Source organism: Fusarium tjaetaba, assembly GCF_013396195.1.
Source record: "Fusarium tjaetaba strain NRRL 66243 chromosome Unknown NRRL66243_c0000091, whole genome shotgun sequence".
Classification (NCBI taxonomy): domain Eukaryota; kingdom Fungi; phylum Ascomycota; class Sordariomycetes; order Hypocreales; family Nectriaceae; genus Fusarium; species Fusarium tjaetaba.
Window position 1 is genome coordinate 277,581 of NW_023501287.1, and position 23,342 is coordinate 300,922.

At 49.6% G+C, this 23,342-nt stretch overlaps 7 protein-coding genes across 7 annotated transcripts; all 7 read right to left on the reverse strand.

The window, feature by feature from the left end:
• Positions 1-1,474: 1,474 nt before the first annotated feature.
• FTJAE_4856 (TIM barrel metal-dependent hydrolase) lies at positions 1,475-2,569 on the reverse strand (the record flags this gene model as incomplete). The annotated part of the gene is made up of 1 exon (XM_037351302.1): positions 1,475-2,569. The coding sequence occupies one exon, from the start codon at positions 2,567-2,569 to the stop codon at positions 1,475-1,477; it is 1,095 nt and encodes a 364-aa protein (XP_037208113.1).
• Positions 2,570-3,880: 1,311 nt separating this feature from the next.
• Positions 3,881-4,756, reverse strand: FTJAE_4857 (uncharacterized protein; the record flags this gene model as incomplete). The annotated part of the gene is made up of 1 exon (XM_037351303.1): positions 3,881-4,756. The coding sequence occupies one exon, from the start codon at positions 4,754-4,756 to the stop codon at positions 3,881-3,883; it is 876 nt and encodes a 291-aa protein (XP_037208114.1).
• Positions 4,757-7,879: 3,123 nt separating this feature from the next.
• On the reverse strand, positions 7,880-9,090 carry FTJAE_4858 (uncharacterized protein; the record flags this gene model as incomplete). Its single annotated transcript, XM_037351304.1, has 3 exons — positions 7,880-7,886; positions 8,212-8,490; positions 8,570-9,090. The coding sequence occupies 3 exons, from the start codon at positions 9,088-9,090 to the stop codon at positions 7,880-7,882; spliced, it is 807 nt and encodes a 268-aa protein (XP_037208115.1).
• Positions 9,091-9,531: 441 nt separating this feature from the next.
• Positions 9,532-9,981, reverse strand: FTJAE_4859 (uncharacterized protein; the record flags this gene model as incomplete). The annotated part of the gene is made up of 2 exons (XM_037351305.1): positions 9,532-9,753; positions 9,892-9,981. The coding sequence occupies 2 exons, from the start codon at positions 9,979-9,981 to the stop codon at positions 9,532-9,534; spliced, it is 312 nt and encodes a 103-aa protein (XP_037208116.1).
• A 2,393-nt stretch (positions 9,982-12,374) lies between these two features.
• FTJAE_4860 (uncharacterized protein) lies at positions 12,375-13,324 on the reverse strand (the record flags this gene model as incomplete). The annotated part of the gene is made up of 2 exons (XM_037351307.1): positions 12,375-12,463; positions 12,556-13,324. 2 exons carry the CDS (start codon positions 13,322-13,324, stop codon positions 12,375-12,377), a joined length of 858 nt encoding a protein of 285 aa, XP_037208117.1.
• Positions 13,325-14,223: 899 nt separating this feature from the next.
• Positions 14,224-16,072, reverse strand: FTJAE_4861 (uncharacterized protein; the record flags this gene model as incomplete). Its single annotated transcript, XM_037351308.1, has 14 exons — positions 14,224-14,280; positions 14,569-14,601; positions 14,652-14,681; positions 14,768-14,785; positions 14,937-14,954; positions 15,014-15,109; positions 15,184-15,325; positions 15,375-15,583; positions 15,645-15,665; positions 15,715-15,753; positions 15,801-15,821; positions 15,877-15,897; positions 15,952-15,972; positions 16,043-16,072. The coding sequence occupies 14 exons, from the start codon at positions 16,070-16,072 to the stop codon at positions 14,224-14,226; spliced, it is 756 nt and encodes a 251-aa protein (XP_037208118.1).
• A 2,613-nt stretch (positions 16,073-18,685) lies between these two features.
• FTJAE_4862 (myosin light chain kinase smooth muscle) lies at positions 18,686-22,517 on the reverse strand (the record flags this gene model as incomplete). The annotated part of the gene is made up of 3 exons (XM_037351309.1): positions 18,686-22,247; positions 22,296-22,333; positions 22,389-22,517. 3 exons carry the CDS (start codon positions 22,515-22,517, stop codon positions 18,686-18,688), a joined length of 3,729 nt encoding a protein of 1,242 aa, XP_037208119.1.
• Between the last annotated feature and the right edge of the window lie 825 nt (positions 22,518-23,342).

The window sequence follows — 23,342 nt, forward strand, 5'->3', positions numbered from 1 at the left end:
TAGGACCGAACCTCACTTCAAGTTGAAGTCATAAATGCAACAAGGTTTCTGAGGCATGGAGATCTTTGGCCAATAGACTAGACTGTGAATTGAGGGTAGGGACTTGCGGAGAAACACGGTCAATACAGGGTTCAGCATTCTCAATGACTCAATCCTCACACCGAAGGAGATGAGACGAATAATTGAGAACAGAGGTCATATTTGCTAGTTTTGCCATTATTCCGACAGTTTATCCCAGAGTGCATATGAAAAGCTTCCATTCTCCAGTCTCTAATGCTATTCATTCATTCTCGTACAAACAATCCGGCCATACCCATGCCTGTTCCAATACACATACTCACAACCCCCAGCTCACCACCGTCAGATTGCTTTTACAAAACGGGGACAAGCTCATCCAAGAAAAGTCCAGTTGCTTGGGCTTCTGCCGCATTGAGGTGGCTTCTAACTGCAAAAGCATCTTGATCCTCCCGCGAGATACTGTAACGCTCGACGACATTTTCAGAAGTAATGCCCATTAGAAGAATGCATTCCAGGGCATCTTTCACAGGAGACTCTCTGAGAGCGGGCCAGAGGTCAATTAGGATAGCTCGGTTCCCGGAGTTACGCGTCATGCTTTCCATTTCCGCTCCATTTCCTACGGAGAATATCCTGGTCCGAATCTGAGAAGCTATAGATGAGATGGCTTGGAGTGAAGAAGAACATGCTCGGTTGACAGTATAAAGGGACGTGGTGTTTGGGTATCCAACGTGGTTCCTAGCCATGCGCGCAGTTTTAGAGCCTCCAAGCTCAGGCAGTACTACACCGACAGCGACATCCTCTATAATTGACGGGTCGAAGGTTGGGTACTCTGTCGATTGTTGCTTTGAGCACAAAGGCAAGAAGCTCTTTGGGAAACGCGTCTTTGAGGAATCCTCGATTCGCACGGCATATCGGCGTGCGTAATGAGGACAAAACTACAACGTCGCTGGGAGCCTTGGCAAGTATGGAGATGACTCCTCTTGGTGGAAACATGGCTGATGGACTGCTAACCTTGGGCACCTTTCCACGGATAGTGATTCATTTCAGGTTTTCATCTTAGCAAGCTGTAGGCGGCATTCTAACCACAGTTTGAACGTATGCTCCGTCCGTGAATCCGTTTCTGGACAATTGTGTATTGTCGTCAATAGAGCCACGTCCTTTCGGGGATTTTCCACGGCCATATTCCGTGAGCATGGTAATTGAGAGCAGTCTTGTAGGCAGTGCTCAACCAGTTCAGCATTTTGAACACTTTAACAATTATTCTCTGCAGGGTATCTTCATGTTCATGTCTTGGATTTGCGACGAAACAACCCTGGATGCTCAACACCTGGCAGTATACTTGAATACAAGCTGCTCATTACTAGGCAATCAATTGACTTGAGACTTGTAAACTTTTGCATGTTTTATTAAAAGATAATGAAAAGCGTCATAGGCTACTTTGTGATCGTCGTAAATGTCATTTGTCTCCATTACAGGTACTCTGCGTCTTATTCACTCCCCAGAGCTCCAAAGCATTATCCCTAAAGAGTCTCTCTCTGAGCCATTGCTTCCCCTCGGTCAAATCCAGCAGGTGAGACACCCAAGGCCTAACGTCTAAGCCTTCAAATCGTGTGTGAGGCCAGTCTGAGCCAAACACAACTCGCTTGGGAGCTTGCTCAAAGAGCTCTAGTGTGACAGGATCAAGATCCTCCCAGATATCAGAGTCAAGATGGCTGAGACGGTATGCACCAGATATCTTGACCCACGTCGTCCCAGTCTTCAAAAGGCGGACCAAAGATTGGAAACCCTTGATGTTGTAGGGGTTCACAGGACCCGCTGTCTGTGGAAGACTCGGATCACCATAGTGATCAAAAACAAAACGCACGCCAAGAGTGGGCAAGAAATCTTCCAGTTCTGCGATGCGCTCCATCTTGGTGTACAGCTGAAGAACCCAGTCGAAAGGCTTGATAAGATCCACGTATTTGTTGATCTGGCTCTTGAGCTCCTCGATAGGCGTATCATCACCATACGTAACGAGGTTGACGCGTACAGCGCGAATACCCTCACTGTCCCATCTGCGAATATGCTCATGCGACGTGGTATTGGGGTCAAACAACGCAAGACCCAGCGCCCGTTCATTTCCAACCGCACGCATAGAGTCGAGCATGAGGGTCAAATCATATCCGTGCGTGGCGGTCTGAACGAAGAAGACATGGTCGCACCCGATGCTGTTCTCGAAGATCGCATTCTCCCACAGGTTATGAACAGCGGGCTTGTAGGGAATATTTTCGACTGGAGGGTATCGCACGGGATCCATGATGTGGAGATGTGAATCCCAGGCGCCGGCTGACATTCGTGGGTCGGCGCCGTGCGAGACGCTGGTTGCCCTCTTGGCGATTGATAGAGGTGGTGAAGGAGGATTCATGGCTGCTGCGTCGGCAATGGTAGTGTTCTGAAGTAGGACGAGAATTAGCGAGGATGCCAGTTTCATGGTAGGTATAAGAAGTAGTTCAGGTGGGCTGCTGAGAACACCGCTAGGGAGAGCCGTGGCATAGCTTGGCGGTATATACATAGCTCACAAACTAGCGATTCATACACATCGGTTTTGCATTGACTATTACGTGGGTAGGCTGTTCACTCGAGACCTCTTGTTGTCGGTCGTAGGATGAGATGGAGGTTGCGCTTGTTCCCCATGGGGGTTGCCTCTCGCTTGCAAAACCAAAATAAGAGGCACCGCGGGGATTGCCCGGCACATCACTCATGTTTGGTCTCACTCAAGAATCTGCAAATTTTGTCATGTGCTTGATCAAATGCGTTCGGGAGACGCCAATGAAGTTAGGGCAAGAAAGATCGTGCGTCGCGGCCATCTTCCGCGGAATTTGGCCGTCATCGACAGAAAAACCGGATCAGCAGAACAAGTGCTCCACACAAATGTTGGCATCGAGATTGACTTGCACATTCTTCAGCGGGGGTGGATTGAGTTCTGAAATGAGCGTTTAGTGAATCGTGGTTCAACCTTACCTTTTGATCAGCCTGAGAGTGGCTTCCACCTTGACGAGAAGACCAAGGTCACAGGCTCCGTGGAGTATAGCTGGAGTGATGAGACTGAAGTTATTGATTCAATTGTCCTCGAGGACGTGTTGGATTGGTTGCAACACAAGAACCGCAACGATGGCGACTTCAGAGGCCTGTGAGAAGAGATTAGCGGCATTAGATAACCATTTAATAGACGAATGTATAACCTGCTTGTGATAAGGTCTCAAAGGCCCTTCGATTGCGACAGGGTCTAGGAATACACAATAGGTTCTATCTGCCGGAATTAGCTCTCAGCCACAAGTCTACACACGATTTACCATGATATCTGACAGATATTTTCATTACATCCGCGAAAACCGTCAGGAACAACATCAAGACTACAGGCCCAAGAACTATGTTCTCTACAAATCCTTTGGTCATCTTGAAATTTAGATATGTATATCCCTATCTCGTCTATCTCTAAATTACTATTGGGAAGAGCAAAAGCATGAAGGTTACGTATAAAGACCTTCGACTGTGGGTGCATGGCATTCTTCCTTCCGCTATATACAAATGTTATCACACAGTTCAGTCTCCGAATTCTACATCAAGTTATGACCAAAACTGATGCGATTCTACTGTTCGCGTAGTATAAGGCCTCTCCCGATGGAACGAGAGCAAAGATTAGTGTACTTTCACAGGTAAGGTATTGGTAGATTTTCGGGCCCAAACTACCAGTGCCATCCAAGATCCGGTATTTCAGCAGTTATTTCCTCTTCTTCAAGGCATGAATCTGAAGACCTTATAAAAGACACAAAAGACGTCGCCTGAGATGAGATAACGACATGAGTTCGAATTAAATCCAGCGCTACAGGCGAGCGCTAATCGACTGCTCAGCCGATGCCTTCCATGCCTTTGCAATTGAAGCCCAATACTGGTCCGGGTACATAGGCATATGCCCAACATGCTTGCTGCCATAGAAAAGCTTCATGCTGGCCTTGTAGCCACATTGGCTTGCCTGTGTTTCATGCTGCACGACATGTTCCCAACGTACCATATCATCCGCCTTGCTGTACAGATATAATCGACTTGCCTCCTTAGTTTCGAAGAAAGGGTCGTTGAGAACTGGGTTACAGTATACTGGCGAAGCATCCCTGCCATTCAGGAGTTCAAGCATCCCATGGCTGGCGAGGAATGCGGCGGTCAGACCCTGGGCAAACATCGTATGCCATGGAGTTTGTGGTGTAAAGCCAGGTGCCAATGCCACAGAAAACTTTGCCAGGTCGAAGAGCGATGGTTGTGAGGTGCCTGGCGATGAATCGAGTACAAGTAGTTGATGCGGTAGAGGTCTGCTAAATTGGGAGCGGTACTCATTGAGGGTCGCCGCGTAGTTGATTCCACCAGAATCTGACATGCAATGAACCAGTATTCGTTTCTCATCAGGATCTCCCGGACCGAATGCGGCCTTGATAAGTGGCCTCATGGCTGCGGAACTTTGAGGCAGGTCGCTGCTAAGAACACGCACAATCTTCGCGAGGATGATGAACTGGGTGGCATTCGGAAACATGGCCTGGTATCCTTGCGAATATCTCAGGACATGCTTTGGCAGGCCGTCCCCCCAACCAAATATGAGTACCATATGAGGGTGAGAATCTGGACTGGCACTGTTGGTGTCCACTCTGCGCTCAAAGATTTGGTCAGAGATGGTCGTAAAGCCTGGGATCTCTAGCTTGGAAGCGCTCATAGTTGTTGCAAATGTAATAGTAAAGAGTGAATAAACGGTCTACAGGTATTGACCTCAAGGCGCGATGAGAGAGGATTTATGCAGGACCAATCCTGCTTGAATATCTAAGTAAGCCTGATCTTGCATCAGCTACCTACTCACCCTGACTTTTACAGCTGCAGTAGAAGCCTTATCCTATTTGGGACTTATCAAAAACTGGCGGAACCTTTTAAACTTTCAAGCCACTGTCGGTAGTTGTCCCTGCATACTGTAGCTAGCTGCCTTCGGAAGGACAGAAATCTTAGTATAGCTGAATCCCCACCAACGTGATGAGGGAGCTCAACAGATTGGTGGTGGCGGATGCTGCTCCTCGAGGTTTCAGAACCTGAGCCCTATTCTGTCTGGAATGGAAAAAAGCCATTGTGTTATTTTTACGGAGACGCCGAGATCTATCCGACCGAGTGGTTGAAAGTCGACGGCATCATCAACCAATCAGAGCCTGAGCCATCCTTCGGCACGACCCTCAGAAACTTAATTAGCACCCTGCATGGAGCAGGGCTGCATCTCTTCCTGAGCGAATCAGACTGCTTCCATACAACTGGAAACAGGAAGCGCTAGTCAGAGATGGAAATTTAAACAAAATCTGACTTTTATTACTGACGTAGCTTTAATCTATTAAAAGCGTCTCCGAACGTCTCATCGTGCAGTTCAGCTCTGCGAGGGTACTGCATCGTGCCTTTTCCTTCCCGATTTGTAACTAGATGGCAGTATTCTTTAGCTGCTGCAGAAAATCAACGTTACATGCAAATATTCTTTCCTGGCTGCCGATGTTTATAATACTTCTTAAAATTGATTTTGGCAAGCCAGACCAGAGATCCTGTAACTCTCAGACCCCTAGCTACTATCTAGCGACTTAAAAAAGGGCTTTAAGTAACTGTTATATAAATTCAGTCCGCTAAATCATTATTACGAGATACAAAAAGGGAGAAGTTGAAAGAATCAGGCATCGCTAATATGTACCAGCCCCATTATGCTAGGCTTGACCGGAACATCTCGGTGAATGAAAAGTTCTTCTTGACCCCCATCTCGTATAGACATGAATTGTGACTAGAAAGCGAAAAAGTTTGACTTGCTTGAGCTTTACCTATTGGCCGGATTGTAGTACATTAGCGCTTGCAAGCGGGATCTCGGCAGTGAAAACCATGTGTATGGGGCTGTGAAGGGAAGACCGTGGACAGAACGGTAATGCCGAGATTAAGGGCTATCTGAACTAGGTAGTTGCTAAGGAAAGCCGGTCCGATAGTAATTGGAAATCTCTGCAGATAACTAGTAAGTAAAGCATGAGTATTGGTAATATATATAACAAGTATTAGTATCTTGCCTACACTCTATAAGTTCAAGAGCTTTAGGCTTTAATCAACCTGCTAAAAAAGACAATTCTTCTTTATTTTAAACCTTATACTATAACGTATCCTTCCCACACTCTTGATCTAGGGAACATGGAACCACAGTATCTATCACTCTACCTTCACTTTTCAGCAAACTCAGAGCCCGACTTCTCCCCCTCAGTGGCGATAAAGCGAGGTACTGAGATTGTCCAAGATCAGAAACGAGACACATCACACAGGCCACCTCAAGACAGCAGGCTTACTGCTTGGCTACAGGTACTAGGCTCATTCCTTCTTAACTTTAAGAACTTTAGCCTTACTAATAGCTTTAGTATTTCCAAAATCTATTACTATGCTAAGCTTTTCTAATAGCACTTTCCTTTATCTTTTAGTCTATTCAGCGATTCGGCGCTGGGTTTCGCTGGGACTCTCGTCTGTGGTTCTTCGAAGTAGAACGAATGGGACTTGGTTTCGGATGTCTTGATTGGTTAATATGCGCATGGCGTGAAATAGCCTTACTGGGATGGAGTGATCGGTCGACGAGGTTCTGAGTGGATGCAAATTCGCCGTGGTCATCTTGCGCCAAGCGTCGGTGGGCTGAATCATCGCGGTAGCTGGTGGGAATTCCGCTGATAATCGAGGATCTTAGAAGGCTATATAGCCGGGTTTTGTCATATCGACGATGTCTGCGCTTGCGATACTGAGCGGTATCATATGAGAGGGTCGTGACGATATAGAGTGATCAAAGTCGACAGTGCGTGATCGACGATATGAGGAACAGGGATTGAGTAGTGATCTGTCTCGGGCACTTGAGTCAGCCAAATAGATCTTGCCTGGTGAATCACCCACTGAATATCGTATGACCCTGCTTGGTGAGCCGCAAGTGACTGAAGACCGACGAGTGCTGCTTTCTAAAATGGCCTGGCGCTCCACCTTTGATCGCTCCAAGGTTGGGGAAGAGTTTGTCCCGAGAAGTATTTTGGTGAAGAAGCAATAGCACTTACCATCCAAGTTTGATAAGGTGTTTTATACAACAAGAAGACGGGATTTCCATCTCCGACTCTTTCCCCAGTGAACACTCGAGAGGCTCGCGCCAGCCACGCTTCCACTGTGTTCTCATGAGTAACATACCCCCACCGTGCTTGTACTCTCGGTTCCCTCAGCCGGCGCCTAGATCAGCACTGGCAGCTCGGCACGCACGTTCTGCAGAGCGAAGGGCTTGATTTCATCTTTTCTCAGCAAGGTTGTAGTAGAAAACGCCGATATATCTGCTTCTGATCATTCCAATGAACAATACAGAACTTAGGTGATCGGTTTCTGGCTGGATCTTGCGAACTGCTCATCGGGTGATTCACAAAAAGTCAGGTCCGCGTCCAGTACACATTATGGAGACCTATGGGCAGAGCTGGCAGAGACACTTTGCTGATATGTTGGACTGGATTGATGGCCGGAATCAAGATGTGGAGAACAAAGCAATCGATTACCGGGGGTTCGAAAGGAAAGAGAAGCGAAAGCCATTGGATAAGTAAGGTAACGCACCAAAGATGCACCCACAGCTCGGGGAGCCGTCACAAAAGCCCATCGAGACACCGGGACCGCAATGGGATCGATACGAACGCGTCGTGCGGGCCAGTAGGGTACAGTGGCGGGGTAGAAGATGATCGGTTCTATTCGGAAGGTCAGGAGACGCTGCAGAGTGATAAGTAACCGAGACACTCATCTCTTTGTTGAGGGGCCTGTAGCTTACTTCGAGTCTCTAGGATCTGTAATATAGCAAAGTAATGCCACCTTGACGCTTTACTCGACTTTTTTTGGGTTGAAGGACACCGGCATTCGTGACGCCCCAAGTACCGGGACCATCGTAGGAATGACCTGCTGTGTGGCGCGTGGCCATGGACTCCAGAACCTGCCAATTAGGTGCATCCAACAAAGCGTGTCCGGCGTCACTGAGGTAGGTGGGAGGCTGTAACCCAGAAGCCATTTGGTGAGGATACTGTAATGCTCAATAACAGTGAAGTCGGGGAAACAAGCCAAAACTTGCTCCCGGCGGCAGTGAAGGTGTGCTCAATATACATATTCACGACATACCTAAGGAAGCCCTGACACCTGTAGGTAGAATTCAAGTCAGACTCTTGAGGCAGAGTCACATTGACCAGGTGGGCGCCTGCTACCAGCGGTGCGCTAGTCCGCGTGTTGAACTGAGAATTGCAGAAGCTGCCGGCATCGTCAAGACCGAAAGAATTGCGGATCCCACGCAGCTCCTCGTCTTTGTCCCAGCCGTGTAGCCAGAATACAGAGACGGGCTGAGCATGTTGATCCAGGCAGGAGCGAAACTCAGCACATCCTCGTCGTTGGTAATCGCGGTGCCTATGATGCGTGCCAGTATAGCTTCGAGAGTCACCCAAACACTGGATCCCTAATGTTGAGCCGTCCAACAAGTCCACACTTCGTTACGAGGAGTTCGAAAGACGACACGGCCACGCTGGGGGACATTCCCCCACTCGCCCAGCGGGTCGACGAGTGGCGCACCCGCGGGCCGCCATTGAGTTCGGGATCTGAGATTTGTCCGCCCTCGCGAAGGTATCGCAGTGCAGTGTAGGCCGCATCATCGAAGCTGCCGGGTCTATGTTGCTCGTCTGTCTCGGGAGATCTGACAGCAAGCACGCGCGCGATGTCCATTGACCAGCACCAACCAAAGTTGCCCAAAGTCGTTTCTGCTGTACACATCATCCTGCTGTCGACAGGGCTCGAAATGTTGGCCCAGAACCGCCTGACTCCGACGTGGGTTGACTTAGGCATGCCAGATGGCGGCAGCAGCACCTGGTCCACGAGCCACTGGTCGATCGCTCGCAGTTTGGTAGTCGTTAGTGATGGGCCGCCGGACAGCGAGTTGTCAGTGGTTCGTTCACAAATCACAAGAGTTCGAGTTGAGCCTCCGATAAAGAGTTGTCGGACATACGAAGGCATTGTATCAGTGCGAGGGGATGGTGCGCCTTCGCCCCTGATTGCAAGCGCAACAGGGGGACCATATGCCAGCGGACCACCAGACACCATCAGAGACGTGTGTGAGGCGCGTGATGTAAGCCATCAACTGTGGGGACTATCAACTCAAACTAACACTCTTATCAAAGTCAATCCGGGCAGTATACCGGCTACCCAACACAATTACCCAAGATAAGCTTTACAAGCCTATCCGATGACCATCAGAGACACCAACGCTTCACCAGCCGGTTGAAGAATAGTCCAAGGAAGAAAGACGAGGGTACAGTCACCGTGGCGAGAGATTGCTGTAGCTGAGTTAGCGAGTGATGCGACGCGCACGTCCCAACCAGAAGCATTGAGACAAGCAGCAGCATTGGCATCGGTTTAGGCTCAGAGCGCAGCAGCTGCGACACGAACAAGCAAACCCTACAACGAAGCTGTGACTTTTTCTGCTTCATCGATGTCAATCACATGAAGCACCGGCGCAGCAAAGCTTCCGGCACCACGGGCCTCGGAACCGACGGGACGCTCGAGTGACTGCAATTCGCGCTTGGTGACATCCGTGAATGCATTGTTCTTGACGACAGGAACCTCGGCAGCGAATGTCTCAGGCTCGGCGGCCTTGCAGATACGGACGTGGGTGACATTCTGAGGGCGTACATTGGGGCGAAAGCCAAGGGGAGGAAGAGTATGGGCGACAGGTCGTGAGGCAGGATGCCCTTAACGTTCATCATTGACACCGTTGCCAGATAGTTCAGAAATGTAGTCCTCGCGAGTAACGCTCACGTCGACGACAGAAGGAGATTCGCGAGAAGGGATTTCGTGACCCAAAGTGACCAGCAAGCCTTCAAGGGAGCACATGCCCGTAGCCTTCATGGCCGCGACGTTGTTCTCCCTGTCCTCGTAAGTCACGATGAACAAAGCTACGGTCGCGGGAGTAATCACTGACCTAGATCAGGTTTCGCCTCAAGCCGTGATGGAGTCCTTCGATCATTACAGCCACTCCAGGGTCTTGTGAGTTACCTCGAAGCGCCAAGGTGGAGATAGATCTCAAGGATGAGGTAGTTGAGGTCGTAAGCCAAAGGACGGCGTGATAGAGTTCTGGGGTGATGTTGGCCTCTAAATGGCAGTGGTTCTTGACCAAACAAGGGTCTACAATTTCATCCTATGACAATAGAAATGGTCGTGAAAAATGTAGCCGGTGACGTTTCAAGCTCAAGATGGTCAAGACGCCGAGAAACCGTGCGGACTGTTGTCGAGTTGAACGGCATATCGGGTTCGGAAAAGGGGAGGAATCACGAGGCTGGAAACAAAAGAAGACTCGCAATTTGTGATAGGATCAAGGCGCCGACGCTTTTATCGTGATGTGAGATGAATTAGAAAGAATGGGAGTAAATGTTGTGATGCGGGTGTCAATCATGGAATGCTCTCTGGCGGAAACCCGAGATGCAGTTGCTCCAGCAGACCCACATTATCCCATTTACCCGCGATTTTGCCGACACCTGTCCCCTCACTCCAAGAAGCGCGCAATTGGTATCGCCGCCGCAGTTCATTATTCCCGAAGTTTAACTTCAAGTCAGCAAACTACGGATCACATTGGGCAATCATTAATCTTTGGTGAGATATGAACCAAGTTACCCATATTGACCTCAATGATCCCTGACTGATGCTAGCGTTAGCAGCACGTTGTATGCCGCGTCAAGCCAGCACACGAGCCCCCACGACGAACGGTACCTTTCGCATCATTGAATCAAGGAGCGATCTTGCCCTCATTTTCTTCTTCTCCGAAGTACCAATCTGCCACATGACCCACGCCGTTGCATTCCCCTCATGATTTTCCTTCCCACGGAAATCGACACGAAGCCACCATGATAACTACCAATCAATTCAGTCTCGATTGTCGACCGTCAGTTGCAGTGAATAGTCCAGGAGAGCCATATCATAAGGTCTCACATATCGCCACCTGGATTTCATAGTGCATACGAGTGTTGACCTTGGCTAACGACGAGATTGCTAGCAGGCTCCGATATCTTACCGGCCCTTGATCATATCGTCCACAAGAAAAGAAATGAGCCAACTCTATTCTACAGCCTGCAGCCTGGTCTATGTCCGAAATTCCATTGGTCGAAAACTACGCTTTGAGCAAGAGTCGCAAACTTGTCACAGAGAAGACATCATGGCACCGCGAGCCACGCAAGTAGCTTCTTGTATTCAACTGTCAGTCGTACTACGGAACGGCCTTTGATCACTGAGAAATGATGCCGGCTCTCGTACTGCTTTTGTAACACATCGAAGGTACGACACGTCGCTTCTACTCACTTATTTTGGATCCCGAGACTTTCTAATCATGATGACAGGATCTTTATTGGGAACAACGATTGAGATGCGACCGAAATACCATAGCAACCACATCCGACTCCGACAATTCGAATGATTGAGACTTTTCGACGAAACTCTCCCCCAAATCCGTCCTCGCTCCGGATGACTTCAACCGTTACCACAGGTGTCGCGTAAACGGAGACCCGTGTCACCCGAATCGTGCGCTGTATCCCTTTGATGAGGTATGAGGCTATTCTGAGACGACAGAGCCCATAGCATCCGCGGCCCCAGCAGATCAACCACGAGCGCCGGCGATGACATGAAAAACATGAAAGCCACTACACCACTGATCGTAAGACACAAAGTCTCTTCGAATGGGTCGAAACATCGTCAATTAATTTGGCTACGAATTGCTTCGAACACAGAGTTCAAATCACAAAGACTGCCCGGACCAAAACGCTAACCATCCGCCCAGATGATCTCCCAACGAGTAATGCGGATTTTGACACGGCGACACGCCAAAGCTCCCCTCCTATCATCATCGCTGCCTCAATTTGAAATGGACTGGAGAAGCTTGTGCAGGGTGAGTGCAATGCTGATCGCCCACTGCGAAGCTTAGACAAGCTTTCAGAGGCCGGATGACCCCCGATGTGGGGCCGATCGACCTCCGGTTGCCGGAAAGTCATCTAGAGCGGTACTTGGCGAGCAGGGGGAGAAGTCAAGGTCATATCCTTTGATCGGCCCCAGGGAAGGGCGACGGAAGTCGTATCTGGTATTGTTGGGCAAACTCATTCCTTCGTCAAACACGACAGTATTAGCCACTAGCAGCATTAACAAACACATCTTGGGGTCGTAGTATTAAATATAGCTCGTGGTTATTTGTTACTAAGATTGTCTCCTTTTTGTTTCCATCATATGATAAGGGTCATCCCCCATTCACCCCTGGTAAATCAGAGAGGGGCCCATCCGAGAAGCTTGACGACACAGTGGTCCTCGGCTTCAGTACCAGCAGTAACTTTGTCTTCATCGAGTCTGGCATCTAATTCGCGGACAAATTCAACCGATCATAGATATGATCGTACCAATTGGTTTTCACTGGCCCGACATATTCCCAGTTGTCCATTAGCGTACCATCGTCTTCGATCTCCAAGAATTTCCTATCGCTGGCATAAAAAGCATTGATCTTCCAGGCAGTTTCGGATTCTTCTTCAAATACGGGAGCTTGGCTTTTCCGTTTCTGAGAGCGGTCGATGAACCAGAGAGTATAGGTTACACCAACACAGGCTTGTGAAAACGTATAGAGAATATCCTTTTGGCGAGATTCATCCGCCCACGCCCGATCGTACTCTATTGCGATATGGTTCACACCATAAAACCCTTCTGTTAATGATGCCGGAGCAAGTTCGTAGTCAATGTTATCCCAGTCGATCTCATCCAAGTCTTCATGCTGCAAGATAAAAAGATCTCTGAGAGGGAAAACTGTGACTCTTTCCATAGGAGTACCTTCGAAGTAGCCTGACGAGGCCTTTTTGAAAAGGTCTTGTTGACTGAAACTGTTTCGACGGTCATAAAGACTACGTGGAGCTAATTGCCGTTTTGACTGGTTGAAGTGTTTTTCCATAATACATCGTGACTCGTGACAGGCGGCCCATAAGCCGCCGTCTATTAGATATGTCGAAATATTTTCATCGCTGCGATATTGATTCGAGCTCTCAAAGCACCGTCTCCACGAAGGCTCGGCCAAATCAAGATACCAACCGTCTTGAGATCGGACACGACGGCTTCCAGTCACATATTGTCCGAAGATATGTGCTCCTGGGTGGTCATCTCGGATGGCAAGACTCCAAATTTGATCTCGAAGCTCTCGAGGAAGCTCTTTAAATCTTTCTAAAGTAGCCATAGTGACACAAAGATGTGGTTTAGAATAGAGAGATAAGTGGAGAATGAGGTAAGGATAAGTCCCTAGTGTGCCTCGACTCTTGGTGTTGTGAATAAATGATCAGGATAAATAAAGAGATGAGTTTGGGTTACCAGAAGCTGCAGGACAACGCATATTTATATTCTCGCCCGATTATGCTTTTCCGGTGTGAGTCATCACTCTCTTGACATTGCAATACTATTTGCTATGAAACTTGTTGGCAAAACCTTGTTGTCGCACACCATTTTGTGTTCTGACCATGTATCGTGCTTATCCTTCAAAAGTTAGATATACCTCATGTATACGACACAGATCGGCCTATAAAATCAGAAAATCCAAGCTTATTTGACTTAAAGTTCAATCAGAATGTCGCCTGTACCCAGCTGTGTGCCGGAACCAGGCAGCCCTCTCTTCTGGTTAAGCATGACTCACTCTGTAGATTGCCGTTGGCAAAGCCTGTTGTCAAATTTTATTGCTAAGCTTTTCCAGTGCAAATGCTAAAACGATATGTGGTGATGACCATCCCGTAGAGGGCTAGGTGCAATTTGGTCCTGTGTATTACCCCGTATCTGCAGCGCAGGACATTAGAATAATGTTGGCAAAACATATTCTAAACTTAGTGAAGATATCCTAAACTTATGCTCATTTAGCTAAGTCTTTTTGTCATTTAGGATCAGAGCCCTAAGTTTGCTTTCCTCCCCTAGCTAAGCTCATCGCCATGTCAATTCATTTCGAAGCCTCTCACTCTGGCGCAACAAGGCTTTCTGAATGACAGAATCTTCAGGGGGATCCATCTAGGGGCTGGCTGATCCAAATGAACTCTTTTGAACAATCCAGGAGTGACTTTGCTCTCCTTATCTTAGAATCCCTTGATACAAGCCCTAATCCACGATAACCCGGGCCGGACCGCGAACCCCTTGAAGGGAGTTTCCGTCGACCTTGTAGCATTTTGTACTCCAAGAATCCACTCCATCTATCCCGACATGGCACAGAAGTAGGTGGATAAGGTATGCCCAAACGAATAAAGCATGGCGCTCAATGGAATGAAACGTTTTGGCCAAGCCGCGGAGGTCTTGGCGTGGGATCGGTCGATAGAGGATCAAACATACGACGTTTCGGGACTGCAAGTGTATGATCAGTATTTGAATCGTAAAGACGGTAGCGAATGAATGAGAAAAGGACGTGTAAGATTTGTAGCGGTCTGGGGCAAGAGACTGGGGGCATACCTTCATCTCCGAAGAGACGCTGCGCGCAGATTTCTGCAAACATATTAGCTTCGGGTCTCAAGTATAAAGAAGGAGTGACTTACAGATTTCCCGGCCTTGCCGGCCTTTAGGTTCTAAGAAAGGAGTTAGCAATCGTGTTTGTGAGCTGGTGAATGTGTTCGCATGTGCTGTGAGCCAGGGCAGTGAAGTGTCGACTTACGGTTTTCTTGTTGGCCACCTGTCAGGGATATTAGTAACCCTGCAGACAGCTAGAACGGGAGCTAGCTTGTTGACAAGAGGCCTTACTGTTGAGTTGTTTGCTACACGACAGGTCAATTGAGAGTTCCTTGGACTGGTGATACCTGAGTACCACACAAAGGGAAACTTACATTGATAGAATCGGAAGTCTATGCGTAAAGGCAGATATGTTAGTTGTGAGACAAATTCGCATGGAGTCAGAGCTTACAGTTGAGAAATTTTGAAGTGCTGTGCGTGTGGGAAACTGCGTGTTAGTGACATGGTCGGGTTTCGCATGATGGAGGTCAAGGACGTACTGACGAAACTGCAATTGTCAATTAGTCTTGAGTGATTCTGGATCCAGCATTCCGGTAGAACTCATCGACAAGGGGGACTTACAAGAAAAGTGTTGTTGCAGGCTTGCAGCGGGGAGGGGAACCGCAAGAGGATTTTGGCGGCATCGTTCAAGCTCGCTGTAGAGCGTGTACGCTTGAGGGCTGCACGAGCAGTTGAAGCCATGTTCTTGTTTGATGACTTGGAACTGATGCATGCGTCAGTTAGGTCAACGATGGTGTTGGGATGTTTCCTACCTTGACTTGAAATGTAATGAGCGTGATAGCAGTGTGTGTACGTTTGAACCGACTGGATAACGCGGGCTAAGTTTGTATGTTACAACAACCCCAAGCATCAAACCCGATCCAGAAATGGCCAGCGACCGACACGCGAGTATATGAATGGAAGACTCAGGGTCGGCAGCCTCACCAGACTCAGCCTTTTCGGCCTCGGCTTCCATTTCTTCCTACAAAGCGCAGTGCTGTTAATGATTGATCCCGGACTTAACTGCAAATGATTTCACTTACGCAGGTCTTCTGGAAGAGTTCCTATTCCCAGTTAGCAGGTGGAACCTAGTACAATAAGGGATTGACTTACATCGATGGTGGAGGCGCCACCCTCCTTCTCCTCAAGTTTCTATACTTGTTATCAGTACAGTAAAAGATTCAGAGTTGATAACTTACCTTGCCATTGATGTTGTGTCGCTGAAATGTCGTAATCGTTAGACCAGTCCTCTCTGGTATGCTTGTTGTCACTTACAGCGGCTTCTTTGGTGTCGCGCTGTAGGAAATGTCAGTGACTGTACTTGTATGATGGGGGAAATGATAAACTTACAGTCCACCATGCTTCGAGTTCCTGTCAAACGTTAGCAACTGAGAACAGGGATTGGTGCTGTGACTTGGTCGTTGCGATAATTGGAACTTACGTCGGCTTGCGCCCGAAGGCCCCGGGGCATGTTGACGTCGAAATATGATGAGCGTGAAGGAGTGTGAGTATGTGTGAATGAACTGGATAACGCAAACTGAGCTTGTATGTGTGTGTGCTGGAAGAAGAAATTCTGAGTCTGACGAGGCCGCCAGGTGTCGTCATGCCGATGATCCGTCTTTGAGGAAGGAGCTGACCTGGGTGGTATTGTACTCGGAAGTCGGCAGTCGGCAAGCTGCCATCGTAACTGCCCAAGTGCCTATTAGGATGGTCCCAGATTGTCGGGTTGTTTCTTGGGTGCTGTGAAATGCTTCTATTGGAGTCTATTGAATCACAATCGATCCGAATATCTTTGGCCAGTCTCGTATTCGTTCGGCGTGTGGCAAGGTACAGATCGTGCGTTGGTTGCGATATGGGGCATATCTTGGTGATCGGCCTGTTCACTTTGCACACGTCAGTCATTTTCTGTCTTTAAAAGCCGATTGAACTCACTTTGATATTGTCTTTGCGAAGGGACCTTGGGTAGGGCCGCTCCAGCGTCCTCAGTTGCATCGCATAAGCTTGTCTTAACGTGGTCTCAAGGGGTCGGAAGGCTGTCCCAGTCCGGCATCGTTGGGATTGACGCCATGTCGAATTCTGAGATCGTTCTGGCGAGTGATGTATATCTTCGTGGCGGCATATTCAGTAAGGGTTTTGCCGCATCACAGGAGTGGTGAGAATGAATGCAGCGATTGTATGGAGGAGACGCGTCTGAGCATCACCACAGTGGGTCCTGACATGCTGGAATCTCGAAACGTGAATCACGTGGTCACGTGGCCAAGAACCTGAGAACTGGAAAATAAACCTCCCTTTGGGTTACATTCCACGCCGTGGCAATCCTATACAACGGGGAGAGCTTCTTTCTTGAGTGCTCTGTTACACAAGTGCATGCGATCCCCGAGAGACATGATGTTATCTCCGATCACTGACTTCCGTGGCGAAATCTAACACGAAACAAGGCTTGATACAGTTTCTTAATCCTCAGCGCCGCGAAGCATTGAGCGCGCAGAAACTCTCAACTAAAATCGGCCCAAGAAGAAACATCGCATCATGCCTTTGCTGCGCGGCAAAACACGGAGGTGCTCTGAGGTACTCAAAGCCCCGGGGTTGTTCGATGCATCCGGTCATATCTCCAGATCTTCGAGACGTCTTACTCGAGCATGCCTAGGTATGTCTAGGCTACGTAGAAAAGTAAAGACCTGACAAAGAGAAACTAGCTATTCTCCCTTGACACTCAACAACGATTAGAAGAAAAGAGCCAAAAGATACAAAAACAGATGGGTCTGGCCGGGGATTGAACCCGGGACCTCTCGCAAGCTAAGCTATAGGGTTTTCCCTAAGCGAGAATCATACCACTAGACCACCAGACCGACTTAGAACAGCAAAGCACACTGGTGGCTGCCGTTGGTGCGGGAGCCGCAGTTGGGTGTTGTGTCCTGGCGCGGGACAGAAAGGAGAAATGACTCAATGAGCTATGCGACAGGAATCTTTGGGGAGGTCAATGAGTGGATAAACCGACTGCGAAGATCAACCGATTAACACCGCTCCTGGGTGGAAGAATTAATGCTTGATTACGGCGTACTGAACCATGGAGGATCCAGGTATGGAAATGATGGGCACATGTGTGATCCAGACGGCATGTTCAAGATGAATGCACGTTAGCCGTATCTTAGCCGACTATGGGAGCAGACACCGTGGGACGTAACAGACTGAAATCTGTGATAAAATTGAGGACAGAGGCAAGCACCCTATATTGAGTACCAAAAAGACCTCTGTATTTATTGAGCATGAAGCGTAAAATATTTGATTGCATTTAGTCGTCTTGCGCGGAGTACTTTGAGCATCACACAGCTGTTTTGAACAGCTCAGGCGTAAAAGAGATTGGCCTGAAGGTGGTTCTTGAAATCAACATCAATCGAACAGAACTACGATCAAATGATCAACAAAATCCATTTCGTTTGACTTTGGCTAATTATCAACGTCTTGCCATATCATCTGATCACTTCGTATCTCCGAGTCGGACACTCAGATGATTATAACTTGTGTGAAGTAAAACGTATCGTTTGAAAGTCACGCAGGTCTAGGGTATGACACTTGACGCGACAGCCAGGGTGGGTCGCAAGGGATGATGCAAGCTCTCTATTGTTCTCAAATTGAAAGAGGCTCTGATTCCAAATTTAGGCTGGATAAAGAGGCAAATTCTGAATATGACGCGTCTGACCATTCATCTGTGTTCTTGTCGCTCTGTCCGATGCTAGTGAGACTGGAATGAAGGTGAGGAAGACGCGTCGCTTGTCGAGCTCTTGATTGGTGGAAGTATGAGATCGACGAAACTAAGTGACTTTTGCTGGGTCATGGAGCCATGCCAAACTCAGGTAAGTGAAGCATTGCTAAGGCGCGAAAACAAGACAATGGACAAGTCACCAAAGGAGTCAAGCAAGTAAAGGATGAAACAATAATGAGATTCAAGCTAATCTAAACTATATCACAGTCTCTAATAGTAAGTAGATTATCATGTGTATTAGGTTGGCCTCTCTAGAGACCTGTCACCATCGCAATGCGCAATCGCGTCAAGACATCGCGTCTAAGACCCCACTGTCTAGATCTAGGCAGTAGTGGTGGTAGCAGCCTCAGATGTAGAGGACTCCGACTCAGTTCGTGTGCTTGTGGCAAAGGTCGTGGGCTGGCTGGAAGTCTCGGAAGTAGAGGAGGTCTCAGCAGCAGAAGAGGAGGTCTCAGCAGCGGAGCTGGAGGTCTCAGATGCTGATGAAGAAGAGGCGGCGGGAGAGGAAGAAGAGGTCTCAGCGGCAGAGCTAGAGGTCTGAGCAGCTGAGGAGGATGTCTCAGAAGCTGAAGTAGATGTAGCGCCAGCTGAAGAGGTGCTGGAGGCGGCGGCAGAAGAGGAGGTCTCAGCCGCTGATGAAGAAGAGGCGGCAGAGGAAGAAGAGGTCTCAGCGGCAGAGCTAGAGGTCTGAGCAGCTGAGGAGGATGTCTCAGAAGCTGAAGTAGATGTAGCTCCAGCGGAAGAGGTGCTAGAGGTAGCAGCGGCAGAAGAGGAAGTCTCAGCGGCAGAAGAAGAGGTCTGGGCAGCAGAGCTAGAGGTTTCAGAAGCTGATGAAGAAGAGGCGGCAGCAGTAGAAGAGGAGGAAGTCTCAGCGGCTGAAGAAGAGGTCTGGGCAGCAGAGGTACTGGAGGTAGGAGCAGCAGAAGAGGAAGTCTCAGCTGCAGAGCTGGAGGTCTCAGAAGCTGACGAAGAAGACGCGGCGGCAGAGCTAGAGGTCTCAGCTGCAGAGGTGCTAGAGGAGGCAACAACAGAGGATGATGAAGTCTCAGCAGCTGAAGAAGAGGTCTCAGCAGCAGAGGTGCTGGAGGCAGCTGCAGAAGAGGAGGTCTCAGCCGCTGATGAGGATGAAGCGGCAGCGGAAGTTGAAGCAGCAGCAGAGGTAGACTCAGCAGTAGATGAAGAAGAGACAGAAGCAGAGGATGACGAAGTCTCAGCAGCAGATGAAGAAGAGGCGGCAGCAGAGGAGGATGTCTCAGCAGCGGAGGTTGAAGCAGCGGCAGAGGTGCTAGAGGCGGCAGCGGACGAAGATGTCTCAGCAGCTGAAGAAGAGGTCTCGGCGGCGGAAGTGCTAGAGGCAGCAGCGGAGGAAGACTCAGCTGCAGATGAAGAAGACTCAGCAGCAACAGAGCTGGAAGTGACTGCAGCAGAAGACGAGCTCTCAGCAGCGGCGGAGGAAGAAGTTTCAGCAGCTGAAGAAGAAGAAGAAGAAGAAGAAGAAGAAGAAGAGGCGGCGGCAGAGCTAGAGGTCTCAGCAGCTGAAGAAGAGATCTCGGCAGCGGAAGTTGAAGTAGCAGCGGAAGTAGACTCAGCAGCGGAGGTAGACTCAGCCACAGAAGAGGATGTCTCAGCAGCGGAAGTGCTAGAGGCAGCAGCGGAGGAAGACTCAGCAGCAGATGAAGAAGACTCAGCAGCAACAGAGCTGGAGGTGGCAGCAGCAGAAGACGAGGTCTCGGCGGCGGCGGAGGAAGAGGTCTGATCAGCCGAAGTGGAGGCGGCAGGAGAGCTGCTAGACTCGACAACGGAAGAAGATGTCTCAGCGGCTGAAGTGGATGAAACGCCAGCAGCGGAGGAAGATGTCCCAGCATCAGATGAGGTAGAGGCGGCAGCAGAGCTAGTCTCGTCATCGGCAACAGAAGTGGATGAAGCGGCCTGGCTGGTGGACGCATCAGCGGAAGAAGAAGTTGGGGCAGCGGCTTGGCTAGTAGTCTCGTCATCAGCAGCTGTAGAAGAGGAGGCAGCCTGGCTGGAAGTAGTCTCATCATCAGCGACCGATGTGGAGGAAGCAGCTTGGCTAGTGCTCTCAACAGCAGAGCTGGTGGAGGCAACCTGAGTAGAAGACTCCTCATCAGCAGATGTGCTACTAGCGGCCTGGCTAGTGGTCTCGTCAGCGACGGAAGTGGTAGAGACAGCAGCGGAGGTAGAGGAAGCAGCCTGGCTGGTGGACTCGTCATCGGCAGCAGAGGTAGACGAAGCGGCTTGGCTGGAGGTAGTCTCATCATCAGCGACCGATGTAGAAGAAGCGGCCTGAGTGGATGACTCCTCGTCAGCGGCAGAAGAAGTGGTAGAGATTCCAGCAGGGGCACCGGTGAGATTCTCAGAGGTAGACTCCTCATCAGCAGTGCTGGTGGTGCGGGTCAGGGTGACAAAGGTAGTAACGCTGGATGTCTCATCATCAGCAACTGAGGTGGAAGAACCAGCGCTCGCAGAAGTGGTGGTGCCTGCAGCAACCGAAGTGCTAGTTTCCTCATCGGTATCAGTGGTAGAAGCAGCGGCAGAGGTTGAGGTGGTCTCATCATCAGCCTCAGAGGTAGTACCGGCAGCAGCAGAGGAGGTAGTAGCTCCGGCAGCAGCAGATGTTGAGGTGGTCTCATCATCAGCCTCAGAGGTAGTACCGGCAGCAGCAGAGGAGGTAGTAGCTCCGGCAGCAGCAGATGTTGAGGTGGTCTCATCATCAGCCTCGGACGTAGTACCGGCAGCAGCAGAGGAGGTAGTAGCTCCGGCAGCAGCAGAGCTAGTGGTCTCCTCGTCGGCCTCGGTAGTGGTGGTGCCAGCAGCGGCAGCGGAAGAAGACTGACCAGCAGAAGTAGAGGAGACGGCAGTGGTAGTCTCGTCGTCAGACTCATCTGAAGTCACAGCAGTGCTTGAAGAAGCGGCAACACTGGAAGACTGGCTAGCAGGAGTGCTGGTGGTGGACTCATCATCATCGGAAGTGGAGGTTGTGACACCGCCAGCAGGGGCACCAGTGGCCTGGCTGGATGCAGCACTGGTTGAGGCAGCAGCAGAAGAAGATGAGATAACAGCGGAGGAAGACGAGACAGCAGCGGAGGATGAGACACCAGCGGAAGAGCTAGTGGAAGCTGCAGCTGAGCTTGTGCTGGTTGAAGCCTTGCTTGTAGAAGCGGGAGCACTGCTGGAGGTGGAAGCCTTGCTAGAGGAAGCAGGGGCACTAGTAGAAGTAGAGGCCTTGGAGCTGGTGCTGGATGAAGATGAGCTCGATGAAGCCTTGGAGGTTGTTGTCGCAGGCTTGGAAGTTGTAGTAGGCTTGGAGGTTGTGGTGGGAGGCTTCGAGGTAGTAGCAGGCTTTGAGGTAGTAGCAGGCTTGGAGGTGGTAGCAGGCTTGGACGTGGTAGCGGGCTTGGACGTGGTAGCAGGCTTAGACGTGGTAGCAGGCTTGCTAGTGGTAGCAGGCTTGCTAGTGGTAGCAGGCTTAGAGGTTGTAGCAGGCTTCGAAGTAGTGGTGGGCTTCTTGGAAGTGGTCACAGGCTTGGAGGTTGTAGCAGGCTTAGACGTGGTTGTTGGCTTCTTAGAAGTTGTAGCTGGCTTGGAAGTAGTGGCTGGCTTCGAAGTGGTGGTAGGCTTCTTGGAAGTGGTAGCAGGCTTCGAGGTAGTAGCAGGCTTCGAGGTAGTAGCGGGCTTTGAGGTTGTAGTAGGCTTCTTAGATGTCGTAGCAGGCTTGGATGTAGTAGCAGGCTTAGAAGTGGTGGTGGCCTTCTTGGAAGTAGTGGCCTGGACCTTGACAGTGGTAGGCTTGGCAGAAGAGGTGGTCTTCCTCTTGACAAGGCGTCTCAGAGGATTGCCCAAGCGGCCGGAGCATGTGCACTCACTATCGAATGTTAGCTACATCCCCACGCTGACTCAGCTGGATACTCACGGTGCACATGACACAAAGGTCTTGCCCTTCTCGATGCACTGTTGAAATCGTTAGTCCATACTGATACCAGATCCGATACCCGAGTGTACTCACATGAGCTTCACAGGCTCGGTCGCCGCCGGAGTACTCGCAGGTAGAGACACCAGATCCATCGGCAGGCAAAGCAGCTGCGTTGACAGCAGCAAGGGATATACCCCAAACAATGGCCTTGATGAAATGCATTGCGAAAGAAACAATGTAAAGAATAGACTACTCAGATGAATGTAGTAGACTGTGAGATTGCTGATGAGAACAAAACCCATTTCTGGTCAGATCTATGAGGGTTTTTTATAATAACTGCTGCTCTCCATCTTGGCCGATGGCCGATATCTTCAAGTTCGCCTGTTTCCTAATCCGTCTGGGCCCAAAGTTTGTTTAGTCGAGATATTCAGTATAAACTCAATGTGCTATAGCCTATTCCAGCCTCATTCTAGCCACAAGAAGACCCTTCCAGGGACCAGGGCTAAAAAAGGTATGTACTGTTGTGTGAACTCAATTTCTATTTCCAACTTTCCGCATATGGAATTGTGACTGATAAGGGTACCAGGAGACCGGGACTCTCTGGTAGAGGGACTGTAAGCGGAAATAGGTTGATACTGGCAGTGACATTATGGAGATGGAAAAACAAGGCAGAGAATGGCTATTCCTGTTGCAATCAATTACCGGCTGAATTAATTGTCGAAATAGCTCTCCTAGATCGAAATAACCAAGGAGATGGTGAATTGAGGTCCTCTACAGTGACTCAAGTCCCCTGTCTGTCGAGGCAAGGTCTAGATCGGGGAGCTGAACCGAGACAGAGGACACCATTCCAATAACGGCATGCAAAACGGGCCTACCCGCGGCGCCACAGACCGGGAAAGACGCAGGTCCCTGTACATTCCAGGCTGATCCTTTCCATTCTTAACAGAGAACGAGTCTTTGCCCCTTGCAGAGCCAAGCGTGGCAGAACCGCTGTTGAGAGACCCGACTACCCGGGCTCCCGCTGCAGAGACACCTTGGCGATTGTGC